Source organism: Leptodactylus fuscus, chromosome 8 (assembly GCF_031893055.1).
Source record: "Leptodactylus fuscus isolate aLepFus1 chromosome 8, aLepFus1.hap2, whole genome shotgun sequence".
NCBI classification, from domain to species: Eukaryota; Metazoa; Chordata; class Amphibia; order Anura; family Leptodactylidae; genus Leptodactylus; species Leptodactylus fuscus.
The window spans coordinates 66,252,866-66,276,340 of NC_134272.1; the positions used below are offsets into that span (position 1 = coordinate 66,252,866).

General features: G+C 39.8%; 1 protein-coding gene across 12 annotated transcripts in view; it reads right to left on the minus strand.

The window, feature by feature from the left end:
• COL6A3 (collagen type VI alpha 3 chain) overlaps positions 1 to 23,475 on the minus strand; it is a 92,252-nt gene that overhangs the window by 54,114 nt on the left and 14,663 nt on the right. For 8 of the 12 annotated variants that reach the window (XM_075283987.1, XM_075283977.1, XM_075283979.1 and 5 more), the window contains exons 2-5: positions 16,939 to 17,064; positions 10,982 to 11,581; positions 8,073 to 8,675; positions 728 to 1,321 (exon numbers count right to left, since the gene is read on the minus strand). In XM_075283987.1, coding sequence (XP_075140088.1) covers positions 728 to 1,321; positions 8,073 to 8,675; positions 10,982 to 11,581; positions 16,939 to 17,035 — 1,894 coding nt within the window. In that variant the 5' untranslated portion in view covers positions 17,036 to 17,064. The remainder of the gene's footprint in view (positions 1 to 727; positions 1,322 to 8,072; positions 8,676 to 10,981; positions 11,582 to 16,938; positions 17,065 to 23,475) is intronic. The other 4 variants (XM_075283988.1, XM_075283984.1, XM_075283983.1 and 1 more) reach the window with 2 other exon arrangements.

Sequence of the window (23,475 nt, forward strand, 5' to 3'; positions counted from 1 at the left end):
CGCTTTTTAATGCATTTGGTATTCCATTTGAGGGGTCAAAATACTGAACGCAGATGTGAACCAAGCCTTAGACGTGTATGTATGTGACAGAGTGATTCTCATGAGTCCACTAAGCAATAATTATTTTATCTTAAAGGGCACCTGTCACATTAAAAATGCAATTTGATCTGCAGGTAGAATTTTTTTTAACAAGGATGACCCATGGAAATTGATATATAGCTTTGTGGGAGGAGATTTCAACGTCTGTTACTGTTGACCACTGTTTAGGACCTCCCACTGGACTCCTAAAGCAGAATAGACAGAGATGTATAGCAATCAATGGTAATCTATGTTGAATCTCTTAACACAGAAGAGTAGCACCAATGGAATAAATTGTGCAAAAATTGGTGCAAATCTCTTAGGTCAAATCCCATCATTTATAGATTATATAAGTAACTCCAAGAGGAGAGAGATAGCAGCCAAAAATGGTGAAAAAAATGGAAGGACTTTTTTTAGCCCCCAAGTCCTTCCATTTTTTCACCGTTTTTGGAGTGTTGCCTGTGTCTTCCTGGAATTAATACATATCTATATACCAATCTACTCTATTCTCCCTGCAGAATATATTGGGTCCTCAATGTTACAGGTTTCCTTTGAGACAATGACCTAAGAGAAGAACATTGAAGTTATTCATCAAAGGGTGATTTTATACTCTACACATAGAAGATCCCAATAAAGTATATGACATTACCTGTAGTCACTGTCACTTCTGTAACTTCTCCTCTAACGTAGCTATTAAGAGGTGTTATTAGCTGCTGGCTGAAGCCAGGCAAGGCACTGAAATCACCAATCTCATAAGCCAGGCTTGGATTAAAAGCAATTAAATCCATCTCTTCCTTATCAGCATTTCCAACCCCGACACAAAAGGTCAAGACCCCCGATCTGATGAGTTCAGTAGTAGCCGCCTGAATGTTGTCTGAGGATTTTCCAGCCAGCAGAACCACAAGAAGCTGTGGTATCTTGTCCTCTATTCTGCTGCCCGCACTTTTGGTGAAATGGTTGCGGATAACAAATTGAAGTGCAGAGCCAGTGTTCAGAACGTTACCTCCCTTGATTCTTAGCTGACGCATACGATCAAGGAGGTCAGACTTTGAGGTCAGCGTGTTTAAATAGAACTCAGTTCTTGGGGTGTCACTAAACTGGGCCAAGCCAACTCGAGTGCCTTCACTGCTGATACCAAGGTTGTCAATTACATTGATGAGAAAGTCTCTGACTAATGGAAAGTTGGAACTTCCAACGTTGACAGAGCCATCCAACAGGAAGACGATATCTCTTTGGTTAAGTACTGTGGTTGGTTGGAGGATACAGAAAACAATACACATGACATCACAGCAAAAACAGCAAGGCAAGATTATGGAACGCATGTGTTTACATAATGTAGACACATAACTCTTAATAATGTTTACAGGCCAAGCAAAAGAAAGAAGATATAGCGATAAAACCATTGAGTTAGTTTCGGGAAATGTATGCTTCCATCTACAACAGTTAAATCATATACAGTACAAGAATACTAGCAATATGGGATATATTACAAATGGCATATTTCGAGATTGTCCATATGTACCAGAAATAAATTCATCCTATGTATTGTAAAGGATGAAATGTGCAGTGAAAACCCAGAAAGAATTGACATGCTGCACATTTCAAGCCTGTCAATTTAGGTACAGTTATTCTTCTACATAGTGTGGATGAAATTCAATAGAATCGCATCCACTCTGCAGCTACTGTAATAAGCAGAAAAATCTGTAGCAATTCCAGTACATGTGGACAACACCTTAAAGAGGACCTTTTATGTCCGTGTACACATGTGGTGTTATATAGCGCTAGAAAGCTGAATTCAGAGCACTGTCGACTTTCCAGGGCATTTACTGATAACTCTTCACTGTCAGAAAGGTGGTCCTGACAGTCTAGCTGGGAATTGCCCTCCTGACAGTAGTGTCCGTAGTGCTGTACTGTCAGAGGGGGCATACCTTATCATACATGGTAAGGGGCGCCCCCTCTGACAGTATAACGCTACACACAGTACTGTTAGGAGGGGCGTTCCCACCTAGACTGTCCGGAACGCCCTTCTGACAGTGAAGAGCTATCGGTAATTGCACTGATATCTCTTTTCCCGGGACACATAACAGGAAAGCCAACAGGGTGCTGAATTCAGTGCCCTGTTGGCTTTCTAGTGGTATATAAAACCGCATGGGCCCGAGGACATGAAAGGTCATCTTTAATATCTAAAAGTGGTTTAACTCACAATAATCTTAAAGGAGTTGTCCAGGTTATACTTTTTTTTTCATTCCATCAGTTATTCAGTGCTGACTGTCTATCAGTGCTTTTGGTCTCTGCATGCATATGGCAGTGGCCATACCTTATTACTGACATTGTGGTTCAGTGATGGAAGCCATGATGCCAGTAATATGGTGTCTATCAGCTGCAGCCACTGACATTGGTCACATATAAAAGTCAGAAACCATGAGGACTGATGGAGATACAACACTGGAATGCGAAGGAAATGGACAGATGACTACTCTTTTATTTTTCATTTTATATGCTTTTCATGGGTTTTAAGAATGTTCCATAACCTGAACAACCCCTTTAACTTCTAATAGTTAGAGCACCAACATAAAGAACACTCAAAGTGACAAAAACCTGGCAAATCAGAGTGTTCCATGATGGAGGGTATTATAGACATAAGAAACAAATATAACATTGTACATCCTACAGATCAAGAGAAATACTGTAAAAATAGCAATATGTCTTTAAACAGTTCAGTAGATGGAAGAAGTCAATAAGAATGGGGACAATGAGGACACTGAAGCAAGAAGGACAGAAAAAGTCAGTTGAAGAAATGAGTGAAGGAGTAATGACAGGTTGAATGCTGCATGTTTCAAGTTTGTTTTCTTGTCATCTTACAAGCTAAAATTTCATGAGTTGACAGTCTAGCGGTGGCCATTTTTAACTTAACTATTAAACAGCATTCACCCCAAAATGAAATTAAAAAAAATCACTGTAAATGAAGAATGAAATTCCCCAATATAAGTCCTTTAGTTGCTTCTTTCTGTTAAGTTGGTCAGATTTTCCTGTACCTCTATGTCTAGGAACACTGGGAAGTGCAAATATGGACCCCAACATTGGAACTACATCGGTGGTCATTCTGTTTTCATCTGATTTTGGACCAAAATATAATACAGTTTAATTAAATATATTGCTGCTTTCTGCCTGAAAACCCTCACTAAATAGTCCTTCCACTAGGTTTCCCATTTCTATCTAATATGCAGATCATTCCCTGTTACTAGGGAAGTCCAGTCCATAGATACCATTAAGACGCAAGATGTCATCAGAGTGAGTTGAAGGAGGAGGGTCTGGTCTTTTCACACAGCAAATAAAGAATGGTGGGGCTGATTTCCTACAGCTCCTCTGCACACTGCTTTCTTTGTGACCGGACTGAACATTCTGCAGCAGCTCACATTTTACAATGTAAGAAAAGTCTTCTATGTACTTGTATCTACTTCGGACTGCTGAACCTGATGGACCCCATAGATTATAATGTGGCCCGCCATATTTCTGCCTGGTTTCTGCCCCAAATAGCCCAAGAAAAAAGTCTTGCTTGCAGGAATTTTCTATCTGCAAATTTTAAGTGGAATAGGCAACGGAATCTCCGAACAGTCATAACAATAGTGTGACCATAGTCTGACTGCTCATAGATTGTTCTTTTCCTGTGTAAATGATCTTTTTAGCTGTATCATCCCTGCATGTATTTGCTCTCTTTATGTAGTTCAGTGTTCCTAAATCTCCTACACTCTACTAACTTGAGTTTTTCTCAGCTATTTGTATGCCATTGTACAGTTACTTCTGGCAGAATCCCATGTAAACCAATTGGAGTTATAATGAATAGGATAAACTGATTGTTAAATCAACTTAACAGAAGGAAACACAGGGACTTTATTGACTATATTTTTATTTAATGGGAGGATGCTCCTTAACTGTCAATGCACATGTTAATTCTGTGTATACTATATGAAAGCACACAAGTGCAAATAAGTCCATGCTATGGCTCTAGACACTTCATGTATATCCGTATGATGCTTCTAAAGGACTCTATATTCTCTCCGAAAAGTAATATTTCTAAGGGGTTTATCTACAGTTTATGAAATGCAATGCAATGTGTCACAAACTTTATTATTATGGAGTTTGCCAAAAAAAATGAATTTGTGCTCCTTCATAAATTGGTCCACATCACTCTATTGGGGCTGTGTTACAGATCTATACAACACAAATCTGTAACACAGATAAGTACGTGGACCCTGGGCCAACAGGTTGTTAAAAATACTTACCAAGGAATTATAAGAACCAACACTGAATGATGAGCGTGTCCTATGGTACATGATATCAATAGTGCAATAATATAGCATTGTGGTGTTATACACTTCCTGAGAAAGCAAGAAAGCCTCTCCCAAGGGCTTTTTTTTAAGAAAGTGTTTTTTTTTTCCTGATTCCACATGACAGGATCTGATCCTGTTTTTGTCAATAAATGTAAAGCTCATGTCGCTCTGTCAATAAAACCTTGTAGCTACTAATGGAAAATCCATTTCAATTAACTTAATTAGATATTTCTTGTCTGTACACACATATTTTGCTAGAAAAAAAGAGCACGAAAGCCAAGAAACATTTTTTGCATTTCTAATCTAAATAATTTAATTAAAGGTGCTATATGCGTTGCAGGCATTGTGTAAAACTAAGACGTTATATAGAATAACTAGATAAGGTGTTTCGTAATAAATTAGTCTATACACATTTATAAGGTAAAAACTTTCTAAGGCAATGTATGAAATGATGGTGATGAACGAAAATAAATAAATATACCTATCTAACGTTAAACATTACCCTAACCTGTAACCTTTTCCTAATCATATCCCTATAAAATATATATATATATATATATATATATATATATATATCAAACAACCAAACTGCAACCTAAACCTGATTGCTATGTATAACATAAAATAATCTTGAAGACAATGCACAAAATAAATAAATAAATATAAATAAATAAATAAATAAATAAAGTTATATACCTATGCTAACTCTAAACATAACCATAACCCGTATCCATTTCCTCTTCTATACACAGGCTTGTGACAATACTTGGAAGTATGTGAACCATTAGAATATAATATAATTTAAGTATATTCTCTAGAGATGAGCGAACACTAAAATGTTCGAGGTTCGAAATTCGATTCGAACAGCCGCTCACTGTTCGAGTGTTCGAATGGGTTTCGAACCCCATTATAGTCTATGGGGAACATAAACTCGTTAAGGGGGAAACCCAAATTCGTGTCTGGAGGGTCACCAAGTCCACTATGACACCCCAGGAAATGATACCAACACCCTGGAATGACACTGGGACAGCAGGGGAAGCATGTCTGGGGGCATAAAAGTCACTTTATTTCATGGAAATCCCTGTCAGTTTGCGATTTTCGCAAGCTAACTTTTCCCCATAGAAATGCATTGGCCAGTGCTGATTGGCCAGAGTACGGAACTCGACCAATCAGCGCTGGCTCTGCTGGAGGAGGCGGAGTCTAAGATCGCTCCACACCAGTCTCCATTCAGGTCCGACCTTAGACTCCGCCTCCTCCGACAGAGCCAGCGCTGATTGGCCGAAGGCTGGCCAATGCATTCCTATGCGAATGCAGAGACTTAGCAGTGCTGAGTCAGTTTTGCTCAACTACACATCTGATGCACACTCAGCACTGCTACATCAGATGTAGCAATCTGATGTAGCAGAGCCGAGGGTGCACTAGAACCCCTGTGCAAACTCAGTTCACGCTAATAGAATGCATTGGCCAGCGCTGATTGGCCAATGCATTCTATTAGCCCGATGAAGTAGAGCTGAATGTGTGTGCTAAGCACACACATTCAGCACTGCTTCATCACGCCAATACAATGCATTAGCCAGTGCTGATTGGCCAGAGTACGGAATTCGGCCAATCAGCGCTGGCTCTGCTGGAGGAGGCGGAGTCTAAGGTCGGACCTGAATGGAGACTGGTGTGGAGCGATCTTAGACTCCGCCTCCTCCAGCAGAGCCAGCGCTGATTGGCCGAATTCCGTACTCTGGCCAATCAGCGCTGGCCAATGCATTCTATTAGCCCGATGAAGTAGAGCTGAATGTGTGTGCTAAGCACACACATTCAGCACTGCTTCATCACGCCAATACAATGCATTAGCCAGTGCTGATTGGCCAGAGTACGGAATTCGGCCAATCAGCGCTGGCTCTGCTGGAGGAGGCGGAGTCTAAGATCGCTCCACACCAGTCTCCATTCAGGTCCGACACTCTGCTTCATCAAGCTATTAGAATGCATTGGCCAGCACTGATTGGCCAGAGTACGGAATTCGGCCAATCAGCGCTGGCCAATGCATCCCTATGGGAAAAAGTTTATCTCACAAAAATCACAATTACACACCCGATAGAGCCCCAAAAAGTTATTTTTAATAACATTCCCCCCTAAATAAAGGTTATCCCTAGCTATCCCTGCCTGTACAGCTATCCCTGTCTCATAGTCACAAAGTTCACATTCTCATATGACCCGGATTTGAAATCCACTATTCGTCTAAAATGGAGGTCACCTGATTTCGGCAGCCAATGACTTTTTCCAATTTTTTTCAATGCCCCCGGTGTCGTAGTTCCTGTCCCACCTCCCCTGCGCTGTTATTGGTGCAAAAAAGGCGCCAGGGAAGGTGGGAGGGGAATCGAATTTTGGCGCACTTTACCACGCGGTGTTCGATTCGATTCGAACATGGCGAACACCCTGATATCCGATCGAACATGTGTTCGATAGAACACTGTTCGCTCATCTCTAATATTCTCCAATCCTAACTCTTATCATAAGCCTAACCTGTACACACTTCATAATTAGAACTTAGAAGAACTGTCCATTCTCTATTAGAATTACCAGCCATTCTATACAATATCTACATTTTACACAATGCATGCAACATCTAAATGGCCAAAGGTTCTGTGCATTCGGAGAGCCTTAAAGTAAATGTCTACCCTTGAACATTTTGTTTTTGATCACTTCTAAATAAGTCAAAAATGCTTTTCAAATTATTGCCATAATATACCTTGTAGAGATTAAGAAAGATCTCCAAATGTCTTAGTCATGAAGTTAAAGGGAATCTGTCACCAGTAAGTAATGTATTGTTCAAATCAAGTTTTATGTGAAACCATATTTTTAAAGAATTTTTGGTGATTTTTTTTATTTTCTAGTTCTAGCTCTGGCCACTAAACCAAATAATATGCAGACAATTCCTGTTTCCTTTGCAGCCATCACACTGATGCACACAACTATGATGTGTGTTGGTAAGACACAGAATCCACCAGTTATAATAGGTGATTCTACAGCTTATCTACCCCCGTCTCTACACAATGACCTCTGCACAGGTCACAGAGCATGCCTTCAAAACTTTCCATAGAAGTCATACGGATCTGCTCTAAACTATTGTGTTAATCGCCCATGGTCTATCTAGAAAATAGCAAATCACAGATTATTTTAGGTAAGAGTTGAAATTGGCAAACTTTAAACATGGAAAATTAATTAAATCACCAAAAATTCTTAAAAATTTACTTAACATGGAAACACAATTTAAACAGTAGATCATGACACATTCCCTTTAAATGGTAAAATTCTGACTGCCCTGAGTCACCACTATGAGCTCATTGCATACAAGTTATAAATGCAGTATTATTTATCAGTACAGTATGCGGGACATTTACGGTTCTGTATGCAAGAAACCAATACATTATATGAAAGTTCCAATGTCTACAATGATATATTATGAAAATAATCCCTTAATCATCTTGTTATAAGGTATACATTCACTTTAAAAGGGAAAGTTAGCCATGTTCTATGAGATCCTCAAGGATATTCCGTGGTCTTAGTAAAACTTTGGTACAGAGAAAACAAGACAAACATAATAGATAAGATTGGGACATCCTATAAAAATACTAAAAGCAATAAAATCTAATGATATATTTGTATAATTACCTTGAGTTGGTTGTTCTGTAATAACAACTCCCGTGAGTGTTTTTAAAGGGCTAAGCACCTGGGGCAATATGGCCTGTAAAGGAACCGCCTTGAATTCCGCCGCCTTAAAAACCAAAGTCGAGTCAAAGGCAATTTCTTGGAGTTCTGCGTCCTGTGCGTTTTTGGACCCTATGGAGAAAGTCAGGATTCCTGCTCTCTTAATGCTATCTGCTGCCTGACTAACCTCATCTCTTGATTTGCCACCAGTTATAAGAACCAGGAGCTGTGGGATTCCTTCATCCACACGGCTTCCTGCAGCAGCAGTAAAGAAATTTGTTTGGACATAATTTAAGGCAGCGCCGGTATTTAGCGGACTGGTATTCACAATCCTCATTTTTTTCAGATGGGCTAACATATTTTTCTTATCACTAAAACCGTTCAGGTAGAATTCAGGCTTCACTTCTCTGCCATACTGGGCCAGTCCAACTCTAATAAGATCAAGACCAATTTCCAGCCTGTTAACTATCTTTACAACGAATTCACGGATTGCAGCAAAGGTTGGCCCTCCCAATTCACTGGAACCATCAATCAGGAACACTATGTCCCTCTTGTTGACTTCCGTAACTAGAAAAAAAACAGAAGCACATAAATCTTATTAAAGCCAAGTGTAATAAAAAAATGTATCTAAACTACTACAAATATTAAAAGATACAAAATGTTTCAATAATACAGTACTAATATATCAGTCAATAGCAATTTATTGTATTCCTATCGTTGGAATAACTCTCTTCAAAAGCAGGAATGTACCCGTATTTTTCGGACTATATGAAAAATTTGAGAGGAAAATGTGCGTCTTATAGTCCAAATGTAGTGGGTGGGATGTGTCCCACATTAACATAGGCAAATTCTACTGCAGGGCTACTTGTCAATGTGGCCCTGCACTTGTTGCAAAACTACAATTCCCATCATGCTTGGACAGGTTGGGATGATGGAAGTTGTAGTTTGCGAACAGCTGCAGAGTGACACAAGTTGTGCAAAACTGCTGTCCCATAGAAGAGTGCTGCACTGTGGCTCTACAGCACCTCCTCTTCTAAAACCTAGGTGCATCTTATGGTCTGGTTCATCTTATAGTCTGAAAAATATGGTATATAGTGGGAGGCCAGTGGAATTCCCCGTTGTTTCCTTACTAGAACATAATATTATATCCAGTGAATGGTATACAGTAGGATCTATACTACAAATGTGTCCAGCCCTAATTCCAAGATGAGATGACCAGCTTTTTAAAAAATATGATTTCTCTATATCCTATTGGGAGTTGTTTGTGTTTTGTGTGTATATACTTGGCCACCCAATGGTTGTGATGTGAATACAGCCTGTTGAGTGTTTTGTTATTATATCACTATAACATATTGAATTTGCATGTGAAAAAATTGGAGCGCTTAACAAATTTGATGGACAACTGTATTCTATAATAACATATCTCTGTGCAAAAAAGAGTTATCCCAATAATAAGAAGAGTTCAGTACAAAAGTGAAAGAAAATCATAAGGAAGACCTTTCACCACCTCTACCAATTCCAGTTCATTCAAACTTTTTATCTGAAGAAAATACTCAAAAGATTCTACTTTCCTCCCAGGGATTCTCCACCTGTATTAGGATTAAAGAAGCTCATTACAAACTTGTTTCCAGGTGGTACAGGACTCCTGAATGGCTATACCAATTCCATTTCATTGCATCCTTTAATACGGCGGTAGGAAACCTTCATCTCTCCAGCTGTTGCAAAACTACAACTCCCAGCATGCATACTTGCCCTGCTGTAAGTGAATGGAGCACGTTGTGAGTTATAGTTTCACAACAGATGGAGTGCCAAAAGTTCCCTACCTCTCTTTTAATAGATGCCATTCCATTTATTCTGATGCAATTGGAATTTTTTCTCTAGCCGTTACCATTCCTGAGCAATCAGTGCAGATACTTTTTGTACCATATGCTAATTTGGTTCTCTATTGTCAGGTGGGTGGTCCTGAGTTGGCGGAGATAGCTTGGAACCACCCACCTGACAATAGAGAGCCTGAATAGCATATTGGGTGCCTAAAATAACAGCATTGATTGATCAGGAATGGTAAGGGCTAGAGCCAGTATTAGAGTAGCAAAGTCTATTGAAAGGATGCAAAGAGGAGGAGTTGGTGGAGATAGTGAAAGATCCAGTTTAGATGCTGTGCGTTCACATGTGGCCTACATTTTTCAATTATGGAGAATTTTATACAATTCATTAAAAGATGCACACTTCTTAATAATAATTCTGGTTCATCTGCAATTATCTTAATTTATGGTTTGTTGAATTGTATGCTTTAGTATTGCTTATGCCGTCCGTCTGCACGTGGGGCCGGAGTTCACAGTGAGCGCCATTACACATTTGGCAACAACTCAGTGGATCCTACCTTTGTCAGGGTCACAGATCTTTCCCCTACACTGTGCTGTTTTGTCTATGCTCTTGGCTAATGTGACAAGTAGAATTTTTTATCAATCTATTTAAAAAAGATTATTTTTATTGAAAGTAACATTTGGCTCATGACATGAACTTAGTGCATATGACAATGATGTCATGATCAACCACACTAGAAGTAGGCATCCTGGAGACCTGTAGCCATGGTTGGTCTCCCATTCCCGGAGGATCAGAGGCCAAACCCAAGCAGTGACTTTCCAGTATTGTTAATGGGAGATATGGATACAGGAGAACAAACTTTTTGTATTTTCTATTAATTTTAATGGGGAATGAATGTGTGTTAGTGCCAAGGAATGAACACTAGAATTAAAATGAACTTATCTACTTGACCCCAACAGATTGGACATTTATAGAATAGACTTTTTGATTTTGCCTGGTTCTAGGACTCAACAATATTGTACCAAGATGCTGCCATATATCTTACATACCTTCTGTTATAATAGTTGGGGGCTGTAAGACTATGGTCCTTTGAGCTACCCCAGCAATGTATGGGATAATTTGGCTCTCCAGTTGATTTATAACCTGGAACTGGGGTGTAGTAAATACAAAGCTGTCATCAGTTGCAATCTGTTGCAATTCGTTGTTGTCAGCCCTTTCCGCGGCAATGCCAAATGTGATGATACTGTTAAGTTTCAAAGCATTGGCAGCCTCTCTCAAATCATCACTTGATGGACTACCAGCGATCACCACCAGTGACTGTGGAATTCCTTCATCCCTTCGGCTGCCACCAGCTGAGCTAAACAACTGTTCCACCACATATTCGATGGCAGCCCCCATATTGGCCTCTTCTCCTCCAGAAAATCGTAGATTCTTCATGGCATTAATAAGGTTACTTTTGGTCGTATGCTCATCCAAAGTGAATTCTATTTTGACATCATCACTATATTGTACCACTCCTATTTGCATCCGGCTCCTTCCAACCTCCAAGCGCCTTTCCACATAATTCACCAAGAAGTCGCGAATGCTGTTGAATCCCGCGCGTCCAACATTGTTTGAGCCATCAATGAGGAAAACCAAGTCAGCTGAGTCTGGTTGGTATTATTGATGGAATAGTGGCATGGTATGAGGAGTTAGATGATAGAAGGTGAAAAAAACAAAAAATATGACAGAGGAGAAAGAAATGCAAAATGTGACAGTGTTAACTTAAGTGCAGTGTTAACATGCGGATGTATTGTGTATACATGTTTCTCTGAAAACACACTAAGAAACATGATGCAATGGAAGAAGGGATATTTACCCATGAATCACCACCTCGCTGGAGTATGTTCACACTGACATGGAATAATAGACATTGTTTTTGTCTTTCATATAATCTCATGTCAAATGATGAATAGAATTATTGGACAATGTGAGCCAAGCGCCAATGCAGAAACTTGTGAGTTCAGCCTATATTCTGACTTACTGGTTATGGACTTTTGGTATTATAAGGGTTTGTAAAGTATTTTTGGAATGCACAGATCAGAACACAAAATATACGAGGATAGAATGTAGGTCAAAGGGTCTAGCATTCAATCTTTAAGACCCAACACTATATCTTTCATGCCACTTAGGGAACTTCCTTCTATCCAACTGATGTCTTACATCCTTAATTTAGGCTTGTATGTGGTGCACCATCAACCTGCCACAATCTTATAATAATGATAGGCTCCATCAAGGGCCGACACATCATACTACCTATATAGGGTCCCAGTAGGTCAGGGGGCCCTATCGCTTTAAAGGGTTTTACCACTAAAACATGGTATCCCCTATCCATAGTAAAGGGCATAATTTGAAGATTAGTGGGGGTCTGACTGCTCAGACATGAATAAAGAGGTGGTTGGGCAGGGCGGGCAAAGGTCTTTTCATTTCAATGGGAATAATGGAGCTGTACTTCAGTTATCTCTAGCACTACTTTGGTGGGAAAAGCCCTTACCTCTTGCCTGTCTTTGTATTGTCATGGGGAGTGTTCCTTCACAGCCCAATGATGACGCTGAGCTCTAAGGCCCTCCCTTCTGACAGCAGAGGGATATCACTGCCAAAACTAATGGCATCAATATCCCTGGGTCCATACTGGCAAAGCTGACAGTGAGCTGAATTCAGTACACAGTAGTATAATACATGGAAGGTCCTCTTTAACATTGGCTTTCTACTGTCTATTAGACTCCTGGTTAATGCCTAAGCTAAGATAGTGAACGTCCTGGCTATAGATTACTGGTGGAGGTATTAGCTAACAAGGGGCCCATGAGTGTTCTTGCACAGGGGCCCTCTGTTGTAGATGTATTGTAGATGGGCAGTAAAAGTTTCTTCTAAAAATTGCCTGTATGATACTTGCAACTTCACACTCAGAAGTTGACCCTGGCTACTCTTTTTTTAAAGTTGGGATGAAATTTGGAGGCATAAAGAAGTACGTTATGGCCCCTAGGACTTCTTTAGGTGCCATATTATGGCTTAGTATAACTTAGAAGAACTTATTCAGAGCCATATTTCAGCCATGTGCATTATCCCTTACTGCGACCCGTAGTTGATAAGAAATGTCTTAGTGTTGGGATTTGTCTTACATGAGCTGACATATTTTACTCCAAACAGCAATGGACAAAACTAGTGAATCTTCTAAGCTTTGGGACAGAACCTCTATAAATTTCTGCATTAGGAATGACCCAGTCCTGCGATATGCAGCCGGCATAGTCATATAACTCACAGCTTGTGATGGAGCGAGTGACAAAAGTAAAAATCATCCTGATAAATGGTAAAATATCCCCCACAACCACTGCACAAAACAACATTTCATCACATGACGGCAACATTTATCACCAGCGTTCTGCATTCTGTTGGATAGGAGCTGCCAGACTGCCATAGTAGAAGTGACTGAGCATTGAGCTTCTGAAATGAGACCTTGTGACCTATATTCTTTATAGAGTATTCCATTTTATGTCATTAACTCTATGAAGGATATAGGGTTAAGTAAAAGAAACGTATCAATAGTTTCTCTGCTTATCAGGTAGTACTGAAATGAATGGATTTCAGCATGAATACCAAATGTAAGAATTGTTCCCTGTTACTTTAAATTATACAAATGGGGTTCTATTTTTGTTTGTTGGTGGAAAAGTCACTGACTGACATCCTATACATTCTCCCCTGTTTTTTTTTGTTTTAGAACCATGATGGAGATCATTATCAATGAGATCTGGAAATGTTCATTTGTGACACCATTGTTCCCCAATGTTCTCATGTTTGTGGATATCACCCTCAATACCCTACCTTCTAAGTTATAGTATGGCACGGCAGGTACACCAGTGATTCACAATAATTTAATGGATATTCACTTTCTTAAAATTTTTAGGCCAGATTCACACCTGCACTAGGTTCCTGTTTGAGGATTAAGTCCCCAATTCCGCTTGAAAACTGCAGAGAGAAAAGTCCTGCAAGTAGGACTTTTTGCCTGCATTTTTTGGGCGCAAACCCGGTGGATCCCATTATAGTCTATGGGGACCAATGGTTTCCATAAGTTGATTGTGTTTATATTTTTTGAGTCCCCAAGCAGAAACTGAGGCTAACCTAGTGCTAGTTGATACTATTAATGATAGTCACTGCCAAGTTGAAGAAATACTGTAAAGGTTGTCCAACTTTTTTTGTTGATGATCGATCCTCAGGCTAGGTCATTAACAATAGATCAATGGCGGTCTGACAACCGGGACCCCTGTGGATCAACTGTTTGAAGAGGCTATGGTGCATGTGTGACTTCTTCACTGGCTCATAGTGGCTCTGCAATGAAATTACAGTCTTGTCCCATAGAAGAGAATAGGATGAGACTGTAATTATATCACATGGCCGCTATGAATCAAACAGCCAAGGGGTCACGGTGCTCGCACAGCCCCTGACACAGTTCTTGGACCCCCACTGATCTCTTATTGGTGCCCTATCCTGAGCAAAGGTTACAAATGGTCAACCACTTTAACATACTCAATGAACATGGCTTTAGAATGGTAGCATTCCATTTCCATTATGGGTCATTTTCTGTCCTGACTCCTGATGTTGTTTCTTCTCTATACTTCTCTACTGTATTTTTATATATCAGTCATGACAGGGGCTTTTCTTGTTCTGAATATTATTTGTAAGGTTTTTTTGCAATATATATATTTTATGGTCTCTTCAAATCAGTCACCCAATGCCAGGAGTAGATCTGGAAAGCAATTATTCAAACAAGTAATGCAGAATCATGTTAAGGCATATATGACAATACCAGTGATGCTCGGACATGTTTCAAGTCCTCAGGACTAACCCAGACCCTAATCATTTATCTTCATGCAGCCATATTTGTTGTAACTAGAACATGTAAGAAGCCATTGGCCAAGGCACACATAACAAACTGTGTTGCTAATGGAAGCGAGTCATGTTGTTCTTGATCTGAAGGGATTATGACTACTTTAGCAATGTATATTTTGCTTCCTTGACCACAGGCTTAACAAAATCACCGATAAGACATTATTAACCCATGCAGCATATAGCTTAGGATCATAGACTAACCCTGAGTCAGAGCTCAGTCATCTCATCTCATTTCTAATAGTGGATTTATCTTGGCACATCTTCTAGTTTTAAGCACTGTTGTGTTTTGCTGCTGGAACTTGCTATAAATTGATATAAATTGTGTGCGGTAAGTAATTGCAGAGTATTAAGTCGAGATTAGTTGTGTCTGGGTGGTCCTTGGACTGGACATGTAGAGTCATCACTGTATAAAATACATCAACAACACTTAAACACTTCGAGTGGCTGGAATTTCTTTCTATCATGAACAATAACCAACAAAATAGTCAACCTATATAATAGATAACAAATCACAGTATAATCTATATATTATGGTAACAATTCCAGCCTTTCGATAGAAGACAATGTGCTCTACACGGTAAGCATGCTTCTGACGTCTTCAGATAGCATGTCTTGTGCCAGTGAAAGGTATAGTATGCCATCGAGTGTGGAATAGCTGGACTTTACCTATGTCTATCTGGCATGAATTGTATAATTTCCATGGCAATTGGGGTGGTTTAGTAAGAGGTGTAGCATCATGGAAATATAAACTCATTAGGAGGTCAATTGAGTTCATGCTGCTTCAGTCATGACCTTGAAACTTGTCTTCTTACTTCTGGGCCTTCAAGATCGGATGTTCCAAGAACATTATTTAATGTGTGAAAAAAAAGGGTGGTAACTGGTGGAGAAACGTCCTCGTAACCACGCAGCTGACATGATGTCATTTATGGAATTCTCCTCACACCCTGAGAGACTCATAAAACTCGCTCTAATGGGGAAATACTTGTAGGAAATATTCCATGATAAGATTTATGGTGCAGTGATGTTCCCTAATTGATTGAGCTTCTTCAGTAGACATTTTAACCAAATTCTGTGCCATAATCCCATTCTTGTGGACATTTGTTTTGCTTGACCGCACACAAAATCGAAGAGTTCGCGATCAGGGGTGTAACTATAGGTTGTCCAAGGGTGGCCTTTGGACTATGGGGCACAAAAAGCACCCTCTGATCTGTATAATCGAAAATGGCTCTTTGGTACTGTTACATAATTTGCTAAGGGGCCTAGGAGCGATGGTCTATACCTACATCTTAGGCCTGGTTTGGGTTTCCGTTCGGGGGAGTCCACTTGGGGACCCCCAAACAAAAACCTATACGCATTAAAGATCGGTTAACTTCAAGAAACCGGAAGATCCCACAGACTAGAGAAACATGTAGAGAGAAACGTGCTGCGTGCAGGACTTTTCTCTCCGCATATCTTGTGCAGAAACCACACGGACCCCATTATAGTCTATGGGGTCCACGCGTTTCCCAGGTATCCACTTTTTAATGCGTGTAGGTTTCCCCAAGCAGACTCCTTGAACGAAATCCCAAACACAGATGTGAATAGGGCCTAAGGCTTTGCTCAGAGCCTCTCTTGTAGATTCTTTAGCATTCGCTATAAAAAGTAGTATAACATATGATGCTATTTTTTCATTAAATCAGCTACCTGACATATAAAAGTCCAAAAATTTGGCATATGCCTCATTTGTGGAAAAATGTGTGACCTAATGCAAACAATGCATTTGTTATAGTCATAACTAAAAGCTCTGCCCTTGACTATTCCATTTAGATTTAGTTAAGAATGTGGTATAAAATACATAAGTTTACTCCATTATATCTTACCTGAACCAACAGGTGCTATGGTAGGTTACATACAAAGTCTATACAAGACAGTAAAGATCTGTCAGATCATAAGCTGTATATGTGAACACTATTGTGATATGATTGTGTCATTATTGTATGTATGGTTCTTTTGGTTTTTGTCGCATGTTTCATTCAAGGTGATACCTTGTAACCCTTGTAACCTACCTTCATTCTGCACATAAATGTAACTATTGTACTCCTACCTTCCTGCGCTTGTGCATCAATCCTGAGGATCCCTGAGAACATAAGGCACATAAATGCCAATAGTGGCAAGAGCCGATGCTCCTTCATCTTGACCATGTATGGTTAGTAAGCACCAGATAATCAAACTGTAAGAAAAATAAGAAGAAAATAGCAAATACATTACAATATTGAAATATTTTTGTTTTATCATAACAATATCATTTTTCTTACAGTAGAAAATTCTTCGTGATGGGTTAAGCTTAAAGAGGACCTGTCACCAGGCCTGAAAAGCTCAATGACATTTATCATCTGATCGGCGCTGTTACCTTGATCAATTTGGTGTTCAGCTATTCCAAAGATATAAGCCCTTTGTATAATATTGCAAATTAGGGTGCACTAGCCAAGTGTATGGCAACATTGTGATTTCTCTGTGAGCTCTATGTTATGGGGTTACTGTTGTAATATACACAACAGTGCCACCGGGATATGTGGTTCTGCCTGGTACTGCAGATCATGCTGAGTCCATAGGGTTATAAACACCACTATGTTTTAATACGGAATAGTCCATGCCTATCCACGAAGTATTGTCTTTTTTTTTCATAAGTTCACCAATGGCTGGCCGTCAATATAAATCCCTGGAAAGCCCCTTTAAGGTCAGGTAACTTTACATAGTGTTTAGACAAGTGAATGACCTATTCTACATTATTCTTTGTATCATATGCCAAGCTATAGTTACATTTAGTTAATGACTGATTATATGAAATACAATAATATATTTAGCACAATAGCGTTCTTTAGTGCATTCTGCTACACAAAATCTGAAGTGTCACCCACAATTCCCTGGGGTCTTAACATATTTCATGTATCCTATTGAAATGCTTTGGTAAATTCTATCTATTAGCAATATAAACATAAGTCATCCATATAGTGATCTATCTGCTATGTGGTGAGTTAAGAACATCTTGTAAGGGACTGATTGCTGACATCAATTACTTAAGATGCCTAAATCTTTTGGCCATGGCTCTGCCACATGTTCACTCAGCAGGTAACCACTGGAAAAGACTGCACTTTGAGATTTTTGAAGATTTTCTTTATACCCAGCACATGCTAAAAAATGTATACATGTGTAAAACAATTTCATAAACAACTGATATTCATTAGAAAAACACAAGGCATTGAAAGGCAGGCTGATATTATTGAGCCCATACCTATCTATGTAATATGATAACATGACATATTAGGCGGTGGTATAAACAGCAGATGTTTAGAAGAATACAATGAATATATAATACGCTGTATGTATATCAGTAGTTACTGTAGCGTTTGGCACGGCCAGCGCCGCACCTCCCATGAGGCAACCTGAAGTGACCGCTTCAGGCGGTGCTATGCTAGGGCCCCCGGGGGGCGGCATTTTTGCTTACCTAAGCCAGTCCAGGACAAGCTGTCCTGGACTGGCTTAGCGTCACCGTCACCGAGCGGTGGATTGGGGAGGCCCTGTGGACGCAGTGCTGCTCCAGCGGCCTCCCCTCACGCTCAGGCAGAGAGCAGGTCCTCTCCCTGCCTGCTCTCTGCCTGCTAACGCCACTCCCCCCTTCGCTCCCCCCTTCCCCCCTTTGCTCCGCCCATCCCATTTGCTCAGTCCTCTGCCCCGCCCCTCCTCCCGGGGGGGGGGGGGAGGGGCGGCTTTCTGTTTCCACCTCGGGCAGCAAAAAAGGTAGGTTCACCCCTGGGCACGGCACACCAAACCCAAACTTTACCATATATTATATTGTTTAAAGGGGTTGTGCCATCCCCTGTTCACAGGATAGGTGATATCTGAGCACAGAAAACGATGGTTATGCCAGTCATCCTTCAGGTAAACCACAGAACAGAATAATCCCGTCACTAATATTGTGAAATCTTCCCCATTAACCAACTTGACAATTGGAATCTTTTAATAATCTACACCCAATAGAACTGGAAGATATGACGTGAAGACTTCCTATTCTCTCCACTTAGGCCAAGTAGAGTTGATTATCGGAGGTGTTTCTGACATGGACTTGAATAGTGTCCTAGCGACAAAAAATGCAATAGTAAATCTATTTTTTAACAAGTGCCATGGCTCTGGCAGGTCACTTGCTTTGTTCCTTGCCTGTATGCCAGGACATGACATTACCTCAGCCTACTCATCCGCCAATGCAAACCATTCGCACATCTCGAATTAGAAATGTTTTCATATTGTTGGGACCGTGGACTTATTTTCCATATAGATGTCTAATTAAAAGGACTTGGAAAATACCATTAATGGCTGCTATGTGTCATTAAAGCACACTGTACATTAACCGCCTGCCCAGGAACGTCCTTGTAAAGGAACTGAGAGAGCCAAGTATGAAATAAATTATTTTGCAATAAGTTGCATATGGAATTTTTGACTTTAGTCTTACAGCCTACGTTTTATTGAACAGGAAAGGACTGGGTAGATGAAAGGGAGTTAAAACTTTACAGAAGATATAAAATATTGTTTGAGAGTTGCTCTAAATATGTATCTCAGTTTTTGGGCAGAGATACTCCAGTTTTTCCCATTGTAATATTTTGTAGGGAATTTTTGAGTCTCCACTATGTATAACTATCCTAATGCCTATGAAGCAGTCGGAATTTGTTCAGGTTCTTCCCTAGTAATATAGGATTTGGCTCGTAGGTAACAAAACTGGAACTTTATAGCTTTGCATTGATCAGATGTTCTCATTAGCGTTAAAGGGGTAAAAATATTGATGACCTATATATAGCGTAGGTCATCAGTATCAGATCAGTGGGGGTCTGATGCCCAATACCCTCACCGATCAGCTGTTCTCAGAAGTTTATACACAGATAATGGAGTTGGAAGCAAACGGTTCCATTCTTTTTGTAGGACCTGAGCTGAACTGGAGCTTAGACCCATATAAGTGAATGAGAGCTAAGCTACAGACAACCTAGTGTGGCCATTACAAAGAGAACAGGATTCCTAGTCTATTTCCAGGGGATTACCACCTACGTGATATTGATTACCAACGCTTAGAATAGGTCTTCAATTATTTTAGTCCAGAAAACCCCTTTAAGTAGAAGAGCTGGTAGCATGTATTCAGTTCCAGATGCCATGGTTGGGATGGACTGTCCCAAAGTGCATCTCCAATACACACCAACCTTACTAGATACCTTTACCACAATATCTTACTAGCCAAAAGAAGAAACGGGGTGCAGTAGTAATACTAAAGAAAATACACATACACCTTTAAAATATCTTGCATTAGGTTAAGGACAATTTCTCATTAAACCAATTCAACACAACATTGTGACATGATGATAAAACCCTAGACAGGCTGAAATTTACAAAGTCAACAATAGAAGGCCACATCAAGACACATAAAGGATCTCACTTTGTGATACACTGTCACTATGTGATATGCTATCATGAAACAGTGTAGTCTTGAAAAGCTAACTAATGAATGGGTTTGAAAAATGACTGCAGCTTTATGTCTCCTGTCCAGTTTTGGGCAGGAAACGGAAACCTGCATAATGGAGGCCGGTGAGCAGATGCGAACGAGCCGTTAGTGATTGCTCAATAAAATATATTTGGAAAATTTTAGACTTCTGACATGGGATCCTTAGTCAAAAATATTAATTTAACTTTCTTTAAGTTTTTTTTTGTTTTTTTTTTTCAATTTATTTAGTATTTGGAATATCGCTTAATTTTTAAAATTTGTGACACAGGCTTCTGCAAGAGCTGATTGTCAATGGCCAGGGACATTACAATACCCTGATGAATAGATGGAAAGTTTTGTATACACAACAGATTATTGTCATCCAAACATGTCACTTTTGGTGGAACCAAATGTATAAGGTGGACTCTCAACTCTCCTCCAATGGCAGATTTCAAGGCAGAGAATAATTAAGCAGTTGAATTTCAACATGTTCAATCCTTAAGTTCTCAGGGAACATAATCCGCCACAAGAGATGTCTGGCAGCGGTGTACTCCCCTCTCCATATTGAGAAGAAATACAATAGTAGATTAGGCAAATGTGTATGGTAGGGTCAAGAGAAACAAATATAAGTCAACAGCTACGTAATGTATACAACCAGTCTTATACTAATGGTCACAACACCAACCTATGCCTTTCCAGCTGATATAGGCCAAACATTCCCATAATGCCCTAGTAGAATTTGAATGTCTGGTCACACTAAAGGGTTGAAGTTAGTGCCTTGATAAACTCTGTCCTGGGGAGCCCCCTGGACCCAGTACAGATTATGGGTGACAGAAGGATACTGTCCGTTGTGAGCTCAATGCTGGAGAATAAATCCCACCCCATGTATGAGACCGTGACAGTGCTGGGCTAAACTGTCAGAGACCGACTGCTTCACCCCAAGAGTGAGAAGGAACCCTATCGGAGATCCTTCCTCCCAAGTACTATCAGGCTGTATAATCAACATCAGGCCAAGTGAAGATCACTCTGCACAGAGAACTAAATGATCCTAAAGTTTTTTTTTTCTTTCTAGTTGCTATGACTCCTAGTATCTTTTCTATCTGCTATTCTGAGCTTGTATGTGTTCTTTCTTGTAATATATTACGGTATTATTCCTGCTACTGTAACACACTGAATTTCCCCATGGTGGGATTATTAAAGGATTATTTTATCTTTCACAACGATGAGGCCAATGGAAACAACTATGAGTCACCCCCTGTGGTCTAGAAGAGGAGATGATCTAGATCGGTACTTAGAACTTTTAGCAAAAATGGTGCTAACGTGTTTGGTTTTTAGTGGTCAGAGCTAGAGCAGATACTATATATTGGATGCTGCTCGGACATTTTAGCCTATTACATTACTTTTGTGCAAGTTTTTTTTGTTCCCAAACAAAAGCCATCTGTAGATAAGAGAAAAGGAAGAGATGAATCTTCATGTCTTTGGCTGACCGCAGATCCCTGGAGAATCCCTTAAGGAATAAACAAAGGCTTATTTTTACTACTTTGTTAAATATATTTAGACTAGATGGGAAACATTTACACAGGGAATATGACAACTGTGTACAAACACAAACTGTCTGTGACACACTCCGTGCTTTCTGACAGTTTTACGTACAGTAGTCTACGAGATCTAAAGGGAAGGCTTCAATGACATTGAAATCTAGATCTCACAATACCAAGTCCTTTCATTGTCTCCTCCATAGTCTTCTACTGATGAGTCTATCATTAGAATTCACAGTATGTAATGACACTATGTATAACAGGAAGCCTCAACAAATACCCTTCGCGTCATCGTAACGTAACGTCCTATAACTTGTATGTGCGTCTCATATAATGCCTGCTGTGCTGAGCATACAATATGGCCAGCATAATGATGGAACATTGGATGATATTCATTATCATTGAATTTAAGAAAATAACTTGTAAATCATTGGTATTCTTTGAGCTGACATACATATGGAAATACATGAAAACAGGCAAAACTATTTGCCCAGCTCTAGCCCGTCTCATCCGCTAGACAGAGACATCTGTTTCCCAGAGTTTCAATACTACTAAATGCTAGATTCTGGGATACCTTCGACTGAACCTGATCCCCAAATGAGAGATATTCTTCAATGAGACTGAACTAACCTTAATTCACATCTGTAAGGCTAGGTTCACATCTGCGTGGGATTCTCCGTAACAGACTCCGCTCCGAAGCCACCGAGAATTGGCGGAGAAACGTCCAGCGCAAGTGTGAACCGAGCCTTAGTCTTATTACTTCATTATCTTGCGTTTAATGGCTGAAATTACAAGTTTATGTATTGTTGACTAATAGAGGGAATTTATTATAGTGAATGCGCCTGAAATCTGGTCTACAATAGGCAAATTTTAGGTACAGTGGTGTAAAGTTAGACTAAACAGTCTCAACAATATGCCGTGCCGTATGCCTCAATGATATGCCACAGTCTGGCACAGTCTAGGACTGAATAGTCTAATCTAGCATTGTTTAAGACACTATTAGTACATTTGCCCTATTTAGTCACACCTAGCTTTAGACCATTTTTGAAGACAAGCTCAACAAGTGGCATGGCTTATATGAAAAGGTGGCATTGCCTAAGATGTGACAATGTAAACCCTAATTGGGCAAAAATTCTGGCTCAAAGTAAGTCAACTAATAGGGACATATAAAGATAAACCAGATTTATTATCCAGCATCAGCCACTGAGATAAGCTGACACATCTTTAGACTGTCTGGTCTTAATTTGCAGTAACTATTAGTAAATGTGAGCCTTGGTGTCTGATCTGCAGGCAGCATGTTATAGAGCAAGACATAGTGAACAGTGATTTAAAAGGTTTTATGGTCGCAAATATATGTTTCATACTGATGACCTGTCAACGGAATAGGTCATCAGTATTTGATCTGGTGGGATCCAACACACAACATTGGTTTGTTTGATGGCTTAATTTTGAAGGAATATGTTCATGGTAATGTTTTTTGGGGGGGTTTCCTGAAAAGCCAACGTTTCCTACCCTATATATCACCCTCTTGAAGAATGGCTACTTTAGCCTGATGGACAAAAAAAAAAAAGCCTGCAAATGT